Raw genomic sequence first — 19,455 nt, 5'->3', positions numbered from 1 at the left:
GAGAGACCACCCAGAGCCAGAGGCTGTGCATGGGGACCAGAGACTTTGGTGGCAGGTACGGGGGGGGGGGGGTGAGGCGGGTAGGCAAAGAGGTACAAGAAGACTGGAAAGGTTGGAAGAGGTGAGGTTAGGAAGGGCTTTCATAGCCAAAGAAACCTTGAAAAGAGATCTTGAAATCCAATCTGGGTACGTTCTAGAACTGAGCGTGTGTGTCATCCTCCCATTTCCCTTCCACTAGACCAAGGGTTCTCTTCCCTTCCATCGATCTCTTAGTCTTTTCTCAGGGAGAAGGGCCAGCCGTGGTCGACCAGTCTTTTCTTTTTTTTATATATATTTAATATTTATTTATTCTCACTTTGTACAAATAATGTTTCTTATACATTAATAAAACATTCTTGTTTAAGAGTAAACAAAATACCCCCTCCCCCCATAAATATAGACTCACTTGAGCAATAAAGTAAAGGGGAGAGAAAAAAATTAAAATAAAAAAAATAATAGTAATAATTGTAGGTATGACCAGGTGGCAAAATGGATGGAGCACCAGCCCTGGAGCCAGGAGCACCTGAGCCCACATCCGGCCCCATACACCCAACAATCACTCAGCAGTGTGACACACAAGCCACCCCAACCCCATTTCCCTGCAAAAACCAAAAAAAAAAGAAAAAAAAAAGACCTAAAATAAAATAAAATAGTAATGATAGTAGGGGTGGCTGGGTGGTGGACAGAGCATTGGCCCTTGAGCCAGGAGTACCTGGGTCCAAATCCAGCCTCAGACACCCAATGATCACCCTGCTATGCGGCCCCAGGCAGGCCACCCAGCCCCATTTGCCCTGCACCCCCCCCCCAAATAATAATAATAAAAATGTGCTTCAGTCTTTTGTTCCAACACCAACAACTCTGTCGCGGGTGGATCACATTCTTTATGATAAGTCCATTGCAAAAGTTACTTCCATATTTTTCCACCATTGCCATTGCTGATCGCAGCTCCCTCCTTTCTTATTTCTCCACTACCATGTACTATATTTTCTCTCTCCTTTCACTCTGACTCTGCTGTAAGGTAGCTGAGTGGTGCAGAGGCCCTGAGCCCCCCCACCCCCACCCCTTAGGCCCAGCATCCACCTGGCCCTATGGTCCCAGACAGGCCATCCAATCCCAGCCCCTTGCAAGAAGTAAAAAAGAAAATGTTTTATATCTGACCACTCTCCCCCCCATGGTCCATCTTCTCCTCTGTCACTCACATCCCCCCCTTCCCCCTGCCCCCCACCCTTCTTACTTCAGATGTCTATACCCCATTGAGTATATATGCTGTTTCCTCTCCTAGCCACCTCTGATGAGAGCAAAGGTTCCTTCATTCCCCCTTGCCTCCCCCTTCCATATCATTGCAATAGCTCATTGTAATAAGGAAAAATCTTATTATATGAGATATCTTGGCCTATTCCCCCCCTCTCCTTTTTCTTTCTCCCGTTACATTTCTCTTTTTTTCTATTGACTCCATTTGATCTTCAAATTCAGATTTCTCCTGTGCTTCAACTATAAACGCTCCCTCTACCTGCTCTATTAACTGAGAAGGTTCATATGAGTATTGTCAGTGTCATTTTTCTATGCAGGAATACATGCAGTTCATCATCATTAAGTCCCTCATATTTTCCCCTTCTCCTCCACTCTCTATGCTTCACCTGAGTCCTGTATTTGAGGATCAGACCTTCTTGGCCAGTCTTTTCTTTGGAACTTGGAAGTCCATTTAGAATGTGGGACAGGAGAGCATTGCCCCTGAGTCTCCCCAGTAGACTCCTTGGGTGATCTAGAGCCTGGCAATGATGGCACCTTGTCATCTCTCTCCACTCCTGCCCACAAATATCACAACCACAAAATACCAAGACCATTAGCTTGAAAATGGAGTATTTTCTTGTAGTTAATTCTAGATTTTGACTCGGATTCAGCCGGGCCATGGCATCAGGGAATCATAGAATTTGGGATTAGAAGAGGCAACTTTAGAGAACACATTAGCCGACTCATCCATTTTACAGATGGACAAAGCTGAGGCCAAGAGTAGGGAAGTGAACTCTCCCTCTGGGTTCTATTGATTTGAAGTCAGGAGGATTCAAACCTAGATGTTCAGGTTCTTAGTTCCTATAACTTTTTCATCATACTGGGCTGTTATTGGGAAATCCTTTTGAGGGTCTTCCATAACAAGATCAGATTTTAGAGGCAGCTTTGCAACCATGCAAGGGTAAACAGACTCAGGGTTCTCTTCTGTTATGTCTAGTCGGATAGGAAGGCACCTGGTGCTCTCTGGGATGGGGTGAAGACAGAAGAAGCTCTGAATTAACACCCAGATGCCATGGAGGATACAGCTTCTGTTGTCAGCTCTGCTATGCTCTGACATTGGGGGTCACTCCTCTCTGGACCTGTAAAATGAGGGACCCCAGAGGCGGTCCCCAGAGGTACCTTACTTACCCCTCTTCTCATGGATTGAATTATGACCTGCAACTAACAGCAATGGAGGGATTCTCTGGAAAAATAGAATTGGACTGAATAAAAGGAAACTCTTCTCTACTTAGGGTTGACCAGGAGGGGGATGGGTGAGACCCTGTCCAGTACATCTCCATGTTTTTAAGGAGCATTTGGATACTTCTGGAGGCTGTCATTGTAGAGACTAGGCTTGCCCAGTCATAGTTTTCTGAGGGGGGGCTTTCTTGTCTCAGCCATAGTCTGGGTTTAGATAGGACTGGCTATTAGTTTTGCCTTACAGTGGCTTGTCTGTTGAATTTGAAGGGTTTCAATTTGGGGAAAACAAAGCAAAAACAACTGTTCATTCAACTGAGGGTTGTCTGTTTCTGGCTAAGCTCTGGGCTTCCAGGGGACACGTTTGGACTTAATGTGATGATAAACTCATTTGTGTTCTCTTTGAAGAGGGCTGGGTGGGCCAGGTTTATTGTTTCAGAGCCTGGCAGCTGGATCCTTAATCCCTTTGATATGTTGGGAGCAGAACAAAGGTTCATAAATATCAGACTCATGAAGTAGGCTGCCTCAGATGGGCACCTTCATGTTGGGGGATGAGATTTAGAGGCTAATTCAGGATTATATGCATCTTAGGTCTGGAGAGTAGAAGTCCGTTATCAGCAGGGCTCCATTACCCAATGAGATGGTCCACCTTTGGTCATGTGTTGGCTTAGAAAACCACAAATTTACATCATTGATTATATTATTTTTGTTATTATTTATTGTATTTTAACATTGTACTTTACAATTGTTGCTTTTCAATAGATAATTAACCTTATATTGTACTTTTATATTAAATTTCCCAATTGCATTATAATTAAGTAAAGGCAAGTGTGATAGGCTTGCTCAGAGTAATGCCACAGTTCAATGACTTGACCAGGGTCACACAGCCAGCATGTGTCAAGGGTAAACTGGGATCTTCTGGGCTCTGAGGCCAACTCTGTCCATTTTGCCATGCTGCCTCTCCTTTTTTACATCTTCTGTGTATCTTGATTTGAGATACAGTGATCGCTTCTTCCTTTGGAGTTTCCCTTGGCTCTCATCGGCTCCCTGGATTCAGTGATCATCTCAATGCTGACGATGCCCAGGTTGGTGGATCCGGACCTAGCTCCAGCACTCACCTTGATGCCTTCCACTGCCCCTCAGACATCTCTAGAACTCTTCATGTCCCAAATCGAACTCACCTGGGGATTTTGGACTCCCCTCCCCCATCTCTCTTCCCCAAACTCTGTTGGGGTCTCTCGATCTCACCCCTGCAGCCTCTCTGCTGAGTTGCACCTCTCTGCCCCTCCCCTAACATGCCCCCTTCTCTCCCCTGAAACAGTCCCCACCTGGGGGACAGGGCCGGCACCTCCCCCTGACAACTGCGATGGCTGCTGTGGGTCTGCCTGTTTCAAGTCTCTCCCCACTCCTGACCATCTTTCATTTAATCACAAATAGGATTTTCCTGAAACACATGTTTGATCTTGTCACCCCCATATCAATAAACTCCAGGGGCTCTCTTCAGTATCAAATGGAAAATCCTGGATTTGGCCTTCTAAGCCCTTCCTAAACTGCCTCCCTCCACCTTTATCAGTCTCCTTACACCTCATTCCCCCTGTGACACCACCCTCTTTGTCTCTTTGTTTCTTTGTTGTTCCACAAACAAACCTCTCTCTCTCTCTCTCTCTCTCTCTCTCTCTCTCTCTCTCTCTCTCTCTCTCTGCTTCAAGCATTTTTCTCTGAGTTCCATCCTCCAGTCTCCTTTCTGCCTCCTAACTTCCTTCAAGTCCCAGCTAAAATCTCACCTTTTTTTCTAGCTCCCTTCATGTCGGTGCCCTCCCTCTGGTGACTATCTCTAATCTATGCTGTCTCTGCCTTGTTTGGACAGAGTTTTGGGGAGCTTCTTGAGGGCAGGGATGAGTTTTGCCTGCACAGGAGGAGCCTCATAAATACTTGCTGATTGATCACCAGAATTCCTATAGCTGTGACTTATTTACATGTCATTTCCCTGGGTCAGAGATTTCAAGATGGAATGGTTCTAGGAAGCCTTCTAGTCCAAACCACTCACCTTACAGAGAAGAAACTCAGGGCCACAGAGGAGCGTTTTGCTTGAGGTCACATAAGTGTTAAACAGAGCCAGGATTTGAACCTAGGTCTTCTGACAGCAATCCAGCACTGCTCTGTGCCACCTTCCCTAAGAGAGACTGGAAACAGGGAGATGGGGGAGGGTGATAGACTTAGAGAAAACCAGAGCTATGGAAAAGTTCCCTTGAACTAAACTAAATAGCATATATACTTTTAGAAACTTCTAGGTGAATCCACAGTGGATAAAGACTCATCTTTTTGAATTCAAGTCCAACTCCAGATACTTTATTGTATGACCCTGAGCAAGTCACTGAATCCTGTTGCCTCAGTTTCCTCCCCTCTAAAATGATATGGAAAAAGAAATGCCACACCACTCCAGGATCTTTGCCAAGAAAATCCCAAATATGGTCTCTAAGAATTGGACACGACAGCTACACCTGTCATGACAGATTTCAACCCATCTGCGTAACGCAGTTGTGTCAAACTCCAATGAACAGAAACAACCACCTCTAAACCACACCTAAGCTTCCCCGAAGGCTGCATGGTGACTTAGCTCTAAAGTCCAATATTAGCTGAGATGTTTCTCCATCTCTTCAGTGATTGGGGCTCTGATTTCACTGCCCAGGCTCTTGTTGGGCAAAGTTAACCGGTCAATCTTTGAAGCTCAGCTAAGTGGCAAGGTCATGTGTGTGTGTGTGTGTGTGTGTGTGTGTGTGTGTGTGTGTGTGTGTGTGTGATGGGTGTTGCTGAATTTTGAAATGTTCACTGTCAGGGTGGAGGTGCTGGCCTTGAAGCCCAGGGTTCCCAGAAGAGACTAGATAGAGAATGTGTTCTGATGCGTCATGTACAGAGGCCATGTGATAGGAGAGCTGTGGACTCAAGGGCCAGAAGATCAGTGTGCACTTCCTGATGTTCCCCACTAACTGGGTAACCTGTGGTGCTAGGGGATTGATTACTCCTGTTTGGCCTTTCAACTTCATTTTCTGTAAAATGGGACCACAGTTCTTCAACTGCTTCCTTGTATCCTTAATGATCTAAACACACTAGAAAATTGTTGGTGGAGATGACTGTGCACATCCAGAGGTGACTGTCTCACCGTCCTCTATCCTGGCCAGTCCTCATCTGCTTTGCAATGTTCCATTCTGAGTCCAAAAATCCAAGAACATTACTAAGCTGGAGTGTGTCCAGAGAAAGATGGGGAAAGACTTTGAGGCCATGTCAGAGGAGAGCTAGTTGAAGGAACTGGATGATTAGCTTGGAGGAGAGGACATGAGCGTTGCTTCCCATATTGGAAGGGACATCATGTAGTGGAGAGACTACACTCCATCTGTTTGGCCCAAGAAGGAGGAAGGAGGAGCCAAGGAAGGGATAGGGAAAGGGAAGAGTTGCAAAGGGGCCAAATTCAGACTCAATATCAGGAAAAACGACTTCATGAGGACTCATCCCAGTGTGGAAGGGGCTTCCTCAAGTGGTAGTGGGCATCTCCCACCTTAGAGATCCTCAAATGCCTCTTTCCACAGTGCTGTAGTATGAATCCTTTCTAGGTTTGGGTTAGAGGGGAGAATGGTTGAAGTTCCCTCAACTCTCAAAATCTCTGATCCTGTTATTTGGGGCAGAAAGATGGTAGAGTGGACATGGCACTAACCCTGGGGTCAGGAGGACCTGAATTCAAATCTGACCTGTCTGCTTCAGTTTCCTCATATGTAAAATGGAGATAATAATAGATCTACCTCTCTGAGTTGGTGAGGGTCAAATAAAATAGTTACTATAAAACATTTTACAGAGTGTCCAGTGAAAGAAACATTAACTATTAGTCTATTGATTTGATGATGGTAAACAAGAGCAGGAAGTGGAAAGCTAACTCATTTGGGTGCAGGCAAATGGCCAACTGGCCTTGATGGGTGGCTGATGATGTCTGTGGATATCAGAGATAGTGGGCTAATATGGTAGGCACTTAATAAATGCTTTTCCCAATAAGTTGACTGGAATTATAATAATTCAATAACTGGCATTTCTGCTTGTGTTATAGCCCCTCTCTGCCTCAGTTTCCTCATATGTGAAATCAGAGGATTGGAGAAAACTGAAATGACCTCCAGTTCTCTCAGCTTTAAATGGATTCTCTTGCAAGACAAGGTTTAGTCTTATCCCCAAAACAACCCTATGGAAAAGACCCCTGGAATGAGCTCTTAGTGGCAGACTAGGGATTAAAATTAGAAAGGGAAAGTGTAAAAGAGGCTGAATTCTATCTTTCATGAAATCATGAATCCACCACTGATCATTTCATTTAATGAGCATTGATTGTACTCTGTATATCCCTTAGGTGCCTGTGTTGTGCATGTTATCTCCTTCCTGGGAATGCAAGTTTCCTGAGGGCAGGGAACTTTTTGCTGACCTTTGTATTCCTCCCACCAAGCTCTGGAGCAGACCTGCTATTGCTGTTCAGTCCTGTCCAACTCTTCCTGACCCCACTTGGGGTTTTCTTGGCAGAGATACTGGGGTGGTTTGCCATTTCCTTCCCCAGTTCATTTTACAGACAAGGAAACTGAGGCCAAAAGGGTTCAGTGACTGGCCCAGGATCGCACAGCTAGTGAATGTCTTAGGATGGATTTGAACTCAGGAAGATGAGCCTTCCTGGGGCAGCTAGGTGGCTCAGTGGATAGGGCACTGGCCCTGGAGTCAGGAGAACCCAAGTAAAAATCCAGCCTCAGACCCTTAATAATTAGCTAGCTGTGTGACCTTTGGCAAGTCACTTAACCCCACTGCCTTGCAAAAAAAAAAAAAAAAAAAGATGAGCCTTCCTTACTCCAGATCCAGAACTTTGTCCTAACTGGAGTATAATAGGTACTTAATAATAGAGAAACAAAGAGGGGAAAAAAACAACCTAGTCCTTGTCAACAGGAGTTGACATTGGTCTGGTGGGGGGGGACAATGTTTTATATAGGGAACAATTTCAAAACCAAGTCATTGCAGGTGGGGCTTAGAGAAGGTGCCTTGGAGGAGGTGGGCAGCTTCCTGGGCAGCAGGTGGCACAGTGGATAGAGAACTGTCCCCGGAATCAGCAGGACCTGAGTTCAAATCCAGCCTCTGGCATTTACCAGCTATGTATCCTTGGTAAAACCACTTACTTTCTATTTAAAATGAGAATAATAAAGGTAGCTACCTGGCCAGATTGTCGTGAGAGTCAAATGAGAAAATATTTACCCAAAGCCCTTTAGCAGAGTGTCTGATGCTTAGTAGGGACTAGACAAATTCCCTCTCTTCCCCCACCTCTGCCATTTTGGAAGTTTCATCCAAAACCATGTGATTTCAATGAAGAAAATGGGTTGATTCCATGCTCTGGTCAAGGTCCATTCATTTTTCATCCTTAGAAGGTTTGGACTTAAGTCTTTCTCTTCAACTACCATGGTAGCTCTTTTGAGTGTTAGGTCTGAAAGGATGCTATTTAGAAAAGGACCCAATTCTTCTAGTAGTGAATGTTGGAATGAAGTAGTGGAAAGGAAGAGTCTCCCCTCTGATCTCCTCTTGGAAGTCCCCATGGGTCCCTTAAGCCACCCCCCATCCCCCTGCCAGGAATGTTGGCCAAAACATTTGTGGGCTGGGTCCAACCTCCAGCAGCTGATCTCCATTGATGGACAACCTGTCGTCACAGGGATCCCCTTTCAGATAATATAACACAACTGGGGAACTACAGCCTTGGTGGTGAGTGTGAGTAAGTGACCTGAGATGAATTAACGGATTATGGTGGATAAAAATATATTGGTGTTCCCATGATATGACACTCACAATCAGAGGAAGGCAAAGACCAAAACCTAACAAATCTGTAGAAATAAAAATTTCCATTTGAAGAGAAAATAGGATCTTGACTGCTCAAGAGAGATGAGCTTGTCTAGACATGAAATATTGTACAAGGAGTGTCTTTATCCCCATTGCATTTTTAATTTAATTTTCATTTTTTTCAATCCTTAAACATTTATTTCTCTCCCTCACTTTCTCCCCTTCCCTCTGAAAAAAAGAAAAACTTTGTAACGAATATGGCAGGTTAAATATAATATCATTTTGATTGGCTGTGTCAAAAATGTGTCTTTTTCTGTATCTTCTATTATAATCCTTTGGAATCATGGTTCGTTATTTCATTGATCAGAATTCTTTAAGTCTTTCTAAATTGTTTAATTTTACAATGTCATTATTAAGTGTTTTGCTGGATCTACTCACTCCCTTCTGCATCAGCTTATACATGTCTTCCCAGGGCTCTCTGAAACCATCCACTTCACACTTTCTTAAAGTATAATATTATTGCATCACCTTATACCACAACTTGTTCAACCATTTCTTAGTGGATGGATAGTGCCTCAGTTTCAAATTTTTTGATTTCTTTAAAGTATAGAATATAGTAGCAACCCCATTGCATTCTTTTTAATTAAATGTTCAATGTTTTTGAGGGTTTTTTAGGGGTTTTTTTGCAAGGCAATGGGGTAAGTGACTTGCCCAAGATCACACAGCTAGGTAATTATTAAGTGTCTGAGGCTGGATTTGAACTCAGGGACTCCTAACTCCAGGGCTGTTGCTCTTTCCACTGCACCACATAGCCACCTCTGTTTCTGAGCTTTGAGATGATTCTGCCCTCCCCTCCCAAAAGAAAAAAAATTGACTTTTATAGTATTGGCTCCTTTTTTTTGGTATCATTATATTTGAAGATTCATGTTCTTTCCTTCTGAAAAGACTACAATTCATTTAGTAAATACAAATTATAAATACAATAAAAGTTGGACTTGGGGGGTAACTTTCTAGGAAGTTAATTATTTGGTGATTTGGAGCCTACTGGTCCCATGACCATTATATTCCACTATACCTAAGGACTTGAGGTCTCCTTGTTGTGGCTATCCCCTTAATAGTGCAGTTCATAACCCACAGAACCGATCTCCTCTTTATCTCCTGACTGGCTTTTTGTGGATAGCTTGCCCAGTATGCTAGAGGCCTTCCTTGGTTTCTCTTAACATTTCAAGGATGCCCATGAAGGCACTGGATTGTCTAGTGGTTACCCCTCATGTCAGCCATACGACTATCCCATCTTTCCTCTAGTGTTCTCCTTTGTCATTGCTTGTTATCATATGAGGCGGCTGCTGTGCCTACCCTGTGTCTCCTCCATTGTCCCTTGGGTGATAGTCCAATTCGGTCCTTCAGCAACTGTTGTATTCCATGCCTGCCAGACTTCCGACGTCACCAGAAGAATATTGGAATTCACGACATGGGTCTTTGTCTCAGCTTTCATTGTACTAGACCTAACAGGTGCCGAATGAGTGGCTTTTTTTTCCCGTGTTGGAATCTGAGATGGCGCACAGATATTGGCTTCTCTCAACTGAACTGGTGCTTCTCAACCCTTTAAACTCAGTGCGTTTAGTGGAGCCCCATCTTTGGTCCCAGGGATAGAAGAATCTTGAACCTTTTAACTGAAAGGGTCCTCCCAGGGCCTTTAGTCCAACCCATATTTAAAATATGAATCCCTTCTAAAAGCACCAGACTAAACATAAATGTTCCCTTGTAGAACGGAAACCAGTACCCAGCCAAATATAACCTTGGGTATTTGATGAAGAGATGCAAACAAAAGTATTAGATGGGAAAGGGAGCTGCCACCTTCAGTCCCTCTGCTAAGCTTTGGGGGATACAAAGAAATACAAAAATAAAGTCCTTACCCTCAAGGAGCTCACAGTCAAATGGGAAGGGCAACATGGATATAAATAGACACTCATAGGATACATACATTGCAAAAAAAAAGAAGATAGTCTTGGAAGGCAAGGATGTGGAGAGAATTTCACCTGGCAGAGAAGGGTGGAAGCATCTGTGAGCACAAGAACCCCCTTGAGCAAAGTTCCTTGAGCTTATTCATTTTTGCATATTCCATGATAAAGGATTAAAAAAAAAAACCAAATCTAGTAAACACTTATATAGATTAAGGCTGAGCAAAAATGTATGAGAGAGGTAAAACTAAGGCAAGTCTTAGCCAACAGAGTGAAAGGGGAATTCTTAAGATCTGGACTTTTTTCAGTGCTGTTGACTAAATCATTAAAGTCTTATTGGTTCAATATTTGCTATTACTTGTTCTTATGCTTAGGTCACCTTGAAAACAAAGACCAGGAATTTATGACTCTCTAATCTTTGGTTTTCAAACTACTAACCTTTCAAGCAGTAAAAAAAAGTTACCCTGAATAAGAAGATAAGCTTCTGTGAATCCTTGAACTGTAAAATCTTAAAAATACAGAATTAAAATAAAATGGCAGAAAATATAGGTTAGACAATTTAAAATTTGATTCTCTAAGTTCTTACCTTGAAACCTTAAGGTGGAGGCCATTAAGAAAATGGCTTGTAGCATTGGCTTCTCTCAAATGAACTGGTGCTTCTCCACCCTTTAAACTTAATTCGTTTAGTGGAGCCCCATCTTTGGTCCCAGGGATAAAAGAATCTTGAACTGAAAGGGTCGTCCCAAGGGCCTTTAGTCCAACCCATTTTTAAACCCTTAACTGGGAAAGAGTTTGAGTTTTATACAGAAACAGAGATCAGGGAAGATCATTAACCCCCTTTGTGGTCTTATTAACTTCCTTTGTGGCCTAACTTTGAAAACTGCAGAATATGGAGTTGCTGAAAGTGCTCCCAGCATCCAGCTCACTGTCCTCCTGAGTTTGTACTTAACATAGGGAGATATATAGGAGTCTTTATTTCTCACTAGGTTGGCTAGGTGATTGATAGGAAGAGTTCTGTTTAAAGATATCAATCTGGAAAAATCTAAAAAAAAAAGAATCTGATCCTTAAAGATAGCAATCTGGGGCAGCTAGGTGGTGCACTGGATAAAGCACCGGCCCTGGAGTCAGGAGTACCTGGGTTCAAATCTGGTCTCAGACACTTACTAATGACCTAGCTGTGTGGCCTTGGGCAAGGCACTTAACCCCGTTTGCCTTGCAAAAAAAAAAAAACCCTAAAGATATCAATCTTTTACTAAGATGAAAGTTTTGAGAATCTTATTATGCTAAACACTTCATTTATCTTTATATATTTGTATCAGCTCCCTGGGTTTCTTACCTGACAAACAAACCTTACCAAATTACATGGTGTAGTTTTTCTTAATCAACAGTTTTTCTTTTTATTGCAGTTCCATTGATTTTGTTTACAAGAAAATTTCTCTCCTCCTCCTCCTCCTCCTCCTCCTTCTTCTTCTTCTCTCTCTCTCTCTCTCTCTCTCTCTCTCTCTCTCTCTCTCTCTCTCTCTCTCTCTCATTGTGAATTTTCTCCCAACATCAGATCTTAAAGTTTTTTTTTTTTTGTATTGAACTAGGGTTTTTTTTTTAATGACTTAATGACTTCAGTTGAGGCTGCTTATCTATTTAGAGCTTTTTTGGGATATATGATTCAAGAAACAAAGCTCCTTCAAAAGTCAGGCCAGGGGGTGAACTTACTGATTCCAGTGGCCAGAAAGCTCAAAACCCCCATGAAAATGTTTAGGCCAGAGCTGAGTGATTGAAGTCACATATATTCCAGACAGACGTCCCACGTCACAAGTAAGCTATGGGGAAGTCTTGTTTCAAAAAATTTTATTTTTGCCAGATGTGTTGGATGTTGTCAAGGTGGACTGAGATGTTTCACAGAAGGGCTGTTGGAGGCTCATTTGTTTTCTCATGCAATGGACCGGCCCAGAGCCTTCCTTTGCATTCCTGATTCTTTCCAAGCCTTCCAGCCAACATGCTGCTAATCAGTTCCAGTAATGGCTATGGCCAGAGATCAGGAGGGTTGTTTTCAAATTGATGCAGGAGGTAGAAGGATCTTGGTGTCCTTTGGTGAGTTTTGTTATGTATTCTCCTTATAACAATTTGGACTCCTCCTGGGGTTGGCATTTAAAGGGAGAAGTGTCTTTGGTCCTAAAGACAATGGATGCTTGGGGCATCTTTGGTTTGGTTTTGCAGCTGCAACTTCTGACTGTGGAAAGTCCAAATCTCAGCTGTTTGTGGACTTCCTCAGGAAAATCTTCCTTTTTTAGGATTCAGTTTCTTCATCTGTTAAATGAGGGGCTTGGACTCAATGATCTCTTAAGTCCCCTCCAGTTCCAAGCTTTATGATAACCTCTCTAATAGAATGCCTTGATGGTTCCCAAATTCTTTTGTTCGATGTTGATGTGGTGGGGCAGAGATGACACCTGCGAGGCCTCTGGTGGCTCTCAACCTCCATGTCTCATTAGGGCAACTTTCAAACCAGAATCGAGAAGCACAATACAGAAACTTAGAAGTCCCTGCTGCTTGCAATTCAGTTCCTATAATCCCAACTGGGGCTCATTAAGCACAATTTAGATGGCCCTAGGCATAAGGAGATAACAGCAAAGTCAGGGATGGAGGCCCTATTGTAACTTTTTGTAAGCCAAAGGGTTTAGAAAGACAACAGAGGACTGAAGTCATCTTAGTGGGCATCTTACCTGGAATGATGTCCCTTCCTGCTTTACCATTCAGTAAAATCCTCTTCATCTCTAAAGACCCAGTTCATATGAAAAGATTTCTTGGTGTGGGAGAGGGCAATTGGTTTAGAGTCAGGAGGACTGGGTTTCAAATTCTCCCCCAGACACCTCAGAGATCTGTGACCTTGGAAAATGCTCTCCACCTCCAGAGAGAGAACTGATAAACTTTGGGAACAGACTGAAGCAGATTTTTTTCACTTTGCTTATTTTTTTGCTTTTGTGTGTACATCTGTGCTTGCAACACGACTAATATGGAAATATGTTGTGCATGACTTCACATGTATAATTGATATCACATTGCTTCCCTTCTCAATGGGTGGGGGTAGGTCAGGAAGGAGAGAGAATTTGAAAATCAGTTTTTAAAAATGAATGTTAAAAATGTTTAATGTAAATTGGAAATATTTAATGAAATAAATAAAAAATATAATTAAAAAAAGAGATATCTGTGACTCCAGACAAGTCACATAACCTCTCAAGTTTCCTCATCTACAAAATATGTGTGTATAATAGTGAGGGAACTTTGATAGGTTCTAAGATTCCTTCTGGTTCCAAGTCTGTGACTCTGTGACTTGCTAATTCCTCCATGAAGCCTTTTTCGATTTCCCTAGTGACCAATAACTTTTTTATATTTGTCTGTCTATCTATCTATCTATCTATCTATCTATCTATCTATCTATCTACCATTTATCTATCATCTATCTATCTATCCATCAGCTATCTAGCTATGCAGTTAGATGCAAAAAGTGTAGTGTATAGAGCACCTGCCCTGGAGTCAGGAGGATCCGAGTTCATGTCTGGCCTGAGACACATGACACTTACTAGCTGTGTGACTTTGGACAGGTCACTTAATTTTGATTGTCTTGCATCCAGGGTCATCTCCAGTCATCCCGATTCATATCTGGCTACTGGACCAGATGGCTCTGGAGGAAAAAGTGAGACTGGTGACTTAGTACAGCAGCCCCTCACTCAAATCCAATTTACTTGCTTGTCATGGCTTCAGGGGGCCACAATGATTCCTTTCCTCCATGTCCTTGACCTCCCTGGTATTATGATCTTCTTTGGGAACAAAGAACAAATATCATCAATATCTAGGTCAATTGATCTCTCTCTCTCTCTCTCTCTCTCTCTCTCTCTCTCTCTCTCTGTTGTTTGTACCCACCATTTGTTTTGTTATTTTTTATGTGATTTTGCTGATGTGATAGATTCCCGACATCAACATCGATTAATAGAGTATTCTTTGAAAAATATTTGGGCTCCTAGGAGATTAAGTGTTCAGGGTCACATAGCCAGTGTTTACCATAGGTATTACTTGAACCTAGGTCTTCCTGGTTCTAAGGCCAGTTCTCTCTTCTGCCATGCTGTGTGTGTGTGTGTGTGTGTGTACATATTTTACTGAAGTTTTTTTGTTTATAAAAGAAAGATTTTATTTATTTTGAATTTTATAATTTCCCCCCAATCTTGCTTCCCTCCTCCAGCCCCCCACAGAAATCAGTCTGCTAGTTTTTACCTTGATTCCATGGTATAACTTGATCTAAGATGAATGTGATGAGAGAGAAATCAGATCCTTTAGGAAGAAAAATAAAGTATAAGAGACTGTAAAATTACATAATGAGATAACTTTTTTTTTTAAATTAAAGGTAATAGTCTTTGGTCTTTATTCAAACTCCACAATTCTTTCTCTGGATACAGATGGTATTCTCCATTGTAGATACCCCAAAATTGTGCCTGATTGTTGCACTGATGGAATGAGCAAGTCCATCAAGGTTGACCATCACCCCCATGTTGCTGTTGGGGTGAACAGTGTTCTTCTGGTTCTGCTCATCTCACTCAGCATCAGTCCATGCAAATCCCTCCAGGCTTCCCTGAATTCCCGTCCCTCCTGGTTTCTAATAGAACAATAGTGTTCCATGACATACATATACCACAGTTTGTTAATCCATTCCCCAATTGATGGACATTCACTTAATTTCCAATTCTTTGCCACCACAAACAGGGCTGCTATGAATATTTTTGTTCAAATGATGAAGTTTTGCTTTTTTTTTTTTTAACATCACTCTTGCTTCCCATTGATCCTCCCCCCCTCTCCCACCAGGGAACCTTCCTTTGTAATAAGGTTTGGGTAAACAAAATAAATCAATATGTTGGGTCCCATCCTGCTCCAATATTCTTGTACTTTACTAAGAAAAAAAACGTATGCTTCGCCATCAGTTACCCAGACACAGTTAGACTCAGCCTTGATTTGAATTCTGCTGTCAGTCATCCTGGTTTTTCTGGATAGTATTTTGACCTTTATCTAAGTTGCTCTCTTGGCTTTGCTCATTTTACTCTCATCAGTTCAAGAAATCTCCCCACGTTTATCTGAATCCTTCATATACATAATTTCTGGTGGTGAAACAGTATTGCATTATAGTCATATACTGCAATTTATCTAACAATTTTCTAATCAGTGAACACCATTTTGCTTCCAGTTCCTCAAAACTATGAAAAGTTCCATGTTCAATATTTTGTAATGTACAGGGATCAATATTTTTAACCTCCTTTAAGGGTATATGCACAGCAATTACGTTGCTACGTCAGAGGAGATATACATTTTAATGACTTTTCTCATTTAGTTCCTTGGGGTTTTTTTTTAGTACATTGCTCTAGCTGTGGGGCCAAGCCTCCCTTTTCAAAGCTCTTTCATCATTTGTTGTGTTTTTTCTGTATCTTTGCCAATCTGATTGATGTGATGTGAAAACCCTAGAATTGTTCTAAATTACAATTGTCTTGTTATTAATACTTGGAGCCATCTTTCATATGGTTGTTTATAGGTTGCATTTCTTCTTTTGAAAGTAGCCTGTTCCTATCCTTTGATCATTTATCTACTGGGGCAATTATCTTATGCTTACATAATAATGCTAATTCTGGCTGACCTTCCAAAGTGTTCTAGAGGACTTCTTGCATTTACTTACTCCAAGAGGCCAGGGAGTATAAAAAGATTATTGTCCTCCTTTTACAGAGGAGGAAACTGAGGCTCATTGCTATGAAGTGCATCATTCTGATCCCCCAGGCTGTTTCCTTCTCCCTGTTCATGAGAACATGACCTTCATGACCACCCAACCAAGGACTCACCCTGAAGGTCCAGGCCAGCTGTTTGCTGCCCCCCATGGTTTGGTGCAATTTCCCCAGAGGACTCAGAAATGGAGTGTTGTATTGGTTACTGAGGACAGAGGCGCCATCCTTATTTTTGTTATTCTGGTGTCCAAAGTCTCATGCTCCCCATGGATTATTTGTTTCTTTTCAAATGAGCCTGAAATACGATCCAGCTGTTTGAGATTGGCGGCGCCGCACGGCTTTCATCTCATTTGTTCAAAGAGCCCGGGAGCTCAAGTGTCCTTGCTGAGAACATTTGTGCTCATCTCCAAACAAACTCACACCTTATCTCTCATTCTGCTTCAACCAGTTCATTAAATGGGGTTTTGATGTTTGTATTTTTATCCTCTGCGTAGGGTTTTTTTTTTTTTATCTCTACTTGACTCTTCATCAAAAAGTTTTAGTCATTAAGTCTCCAGAGACCCAGGTTGCATTGGTGCATATCTACTGGTGGCATCTCGACCAACAGCCAGAGTAGTGGGCATCCAGGAAAGGACCCCTTGTGGCCATTTTCCCCAAAGCAAAGGATCCAGAAGCAGTGTCTGATAGTCACCTGAAAGGCCATGTAGTACAGTTTTTTATTATACAGATAGGGAAACTGAGGACAGTTAACAGACGTTAAATGACTTGACCAGGGTAGGGGTAGTAAAAGATAAAGACAGCATTTGAATTCAACTCTTCCATCTTCAGAGCCAATGCTTCTTTCAACTGCCTCTCACATACTCTAAGCAAATAATTGGATAAATATATGTGATTAGCTGAATTGAAGTGGATCACACAATATGGTGGAGTACAATGAAGCATCTCTTCTTTCAAGTATGCCAGATATTTTTCTTGCTGCCAGCTTGCTTTTCCTTAATCACAAATCTCACTACATACTCAAAGACCTCGGATGGCTTCCACCTTCTGTCTTCTAGCATAAAATATGAAATCTCTAGCCTAGCATTTATGGCTCTCCATGATATGGCTCCCATTTCTTGTTGAGATCTCATTTCCAATCATTCTCTTCACGTACTCTCCATTTACATTCAAATGATACTATTTTTATAGAAATTCCAGCCCTTTAGACAGGTGGCCTCCCATATCCACAATGGATGCCTTCCTTACCTCCATGTACTAGAATGCCTATTTCCCTTCAAATTACTGCTTAGGGGCTCTCCAAGAGACCTTTCCTGATTCCTCTCCCCTCTTCCTCTTCAAATTAGTAATTCTTTGCATATACATTATACTTATTTATCTGTGTGCATGCTACTCCTTCTGCTCCCCTCCCCCATTAGAAAATAAGACCTTGGGGGTGGCTAGGTGGCACAGTGGATAGAGCACCGGCCCTGGAGTCAGGAGTACCTGGGTTCAAATCCGGCCTCAGACAATAATTACCTAGCCGTGTGGCCTTGGGCAAGCCACTTAACCCCATTGCCTTCAAAAAAAAAACTAATTAAAAAAAGATCTTGGGGGTGGCTGGGTGGTACAGTGGGTAGAGCACCGGCCCTGGAATCAGGAGTACCTGAGTTCAAATCCGACCTCAGACACTTAATTGCCTAGCTATGTGGCCTTGGGCAAGCCACTTAACCCCTTTGCCTTGCAAAAAACATAAACAAAGAAAAAGAAAGAAAAGAAGATCTTGAAGACAGTGACTTTAGCTTTGTCTGTGTGTGTCCTGAGGTGGACACAGACTGAGGACACAGTAGCCATTTCATACTTGCATAATGAATGAAACTTGTTTGGTGTCAATGGAAGCCCCACAAGGAGATTCCCATTACACCTACTGTCTTAAAATGACTTTCTCTCTGTTGTCTTCTTTTCTAGGTGATCAACATTGATGGCACAAAGAGAAGAACCCTCCTGGAAGATAAGCTGCCCCATATATTTGGCTTCACCTTGTTGGGTGACTACATCTATTGGACGGACTGGCAAAGGCGTAGCATTGAACGAGTCCACAAGGTCAAGGCAAACCGTGACATCATCATTGACCAGTTGCCTGATCTGATGGGTTTGAAAGCCGTGAATGTGGCCAAGGTCATCGGTGAGAAAGAGAGATGATGGGAGGCAGAGGCAGGAGGATGGAGACTGGGGTTGGTCATGGGCTAGTTCAACCATAGGCTGGGCAACCCTACTTGGGAGATGGAGCAAAACCTCATCTCTTTTCCTTTCAGGGGCCTCAACTTTCCCTTTAAGCCCTTGAGAATGGGAAAAGAAAGGGGAGGCAGTAGGCTTTTCCTTATCACAAACTTTGAACTCAGGTTCTGGCTAGTGGGCAGGCATCTATTTTCTTTTGGAACACCATGGGAAAATGGAGTTATCTTGTTGCACATTTTTGCCCTTTGGTTTCTTGTACAAAGTCAAAATGTGAAAATTCAACTTTAAACAGAAAAATAATCCTGAAGGTCAGCATTCTTCACTTTTCCCAAAGGGATCCTAACTCCTTGGCCCAGGAGGCTTTTGCCTGCAGGCATCAACAAGCATTTATTAACCCCTTACTGTATGCAAACCCTGTGCTGACAACTAGGAATATAAAGAAAGGCAAAACCACTCCCCTTGCCCTCTTAAAACTCATATAAAAATAAAATAATGGCTTTAAAGACTAGACCTGGGATCCTACTGGCGTAGGGGACTATGGGGTGAGGAAATTCCCTCTGTTAAATGCAGGTGGGCACCTTCTCTACAGGAGTCACCCAGACTATGGTGGGAGAGCTGAATTACACAGCCAGGATGAGTCAGAGATGGGATCTGAACCCAGGGCTTGCTAGTTTCAAGGCTAATTCTCTATTCAGTCAAATGAACAAAATTAAAATTGTGTTTAAAATGAGACCTTCTCTTTGGAAATGACACGTCCACATGTAAAGTGATTTGTTCATTTTTTCATCCATGCATTAATTCTCTTTATCTTTATTTTGGGAATAAGTTATGGTTGCGTGGCTTGCCCAGGGTCACACATTTATTAAGTATCTGAATCCAAATTTGTCCTCAGATCTTCTTGATTCCAGGGCCAGTGCTCTACCCACTACATCACCTAGCTGCCCCTTCCCTCCATTCATAGATGTAAGACTTCTCCATATTCATAGTCAAAGGTTATGGGATCTAGAGAGGATTTGTCTTCCCTGAGACCCTGTAGAGGGCTGGCTTATCATGAATGATGGGAAGAAGTCATGATTTTTCAGTTCTAGGTCTAGGTTTGACATTGGGTTTATCCAAACATAGGAGTGATGGCCAACTGCCCTCATGGAAGTCAGCCTACTGCTGTCTGTTTTACCAAAATCATTGAG

General features: G+C 42.4%; 1 protein-coding gene across 1 annotated transcript in view; it reads left to right on the top strand.

Annotated features, from left to right (window-relative positions):
* The window catches only part of LRP5 (LDL receptor related protein 5), a 150,760-nt gene that overhangs the window by 101,648 nt on the left and 29,657 nt on the right, over positions 1 to 19,455 (top strand). The window contains exon 8 of the mRNA XM_074230900.1: positions 17,999 to 18,215. Within this exon, the coding sequence (XP_074087001.1) occupies positions 17,999 to 18,215 (217 nt within the window). The remainder of the gene's footprint in view (positions 1 to 17,998; positions 18,216 to 19,455) is intronic.

Source organism: Macrotis lagotis, chromosome 3 (assembly GCF_037893015.1).
Source record: "Macrotis lagotis isolate mMagLag1 chromosome 3, bilby.v1.9.chrom.fasta, whole genome shotgun sequence".
Classification (NCBI taxonomy): Eukaryota; Metazoa; Chordata; class Mammalia; order Peramelemorphia; family Peramelidae; genus Macrotis; species Macrotis lagotis.
This window is presented reverse-complemented; position numbering and strand designations above follow the sequence as displayed.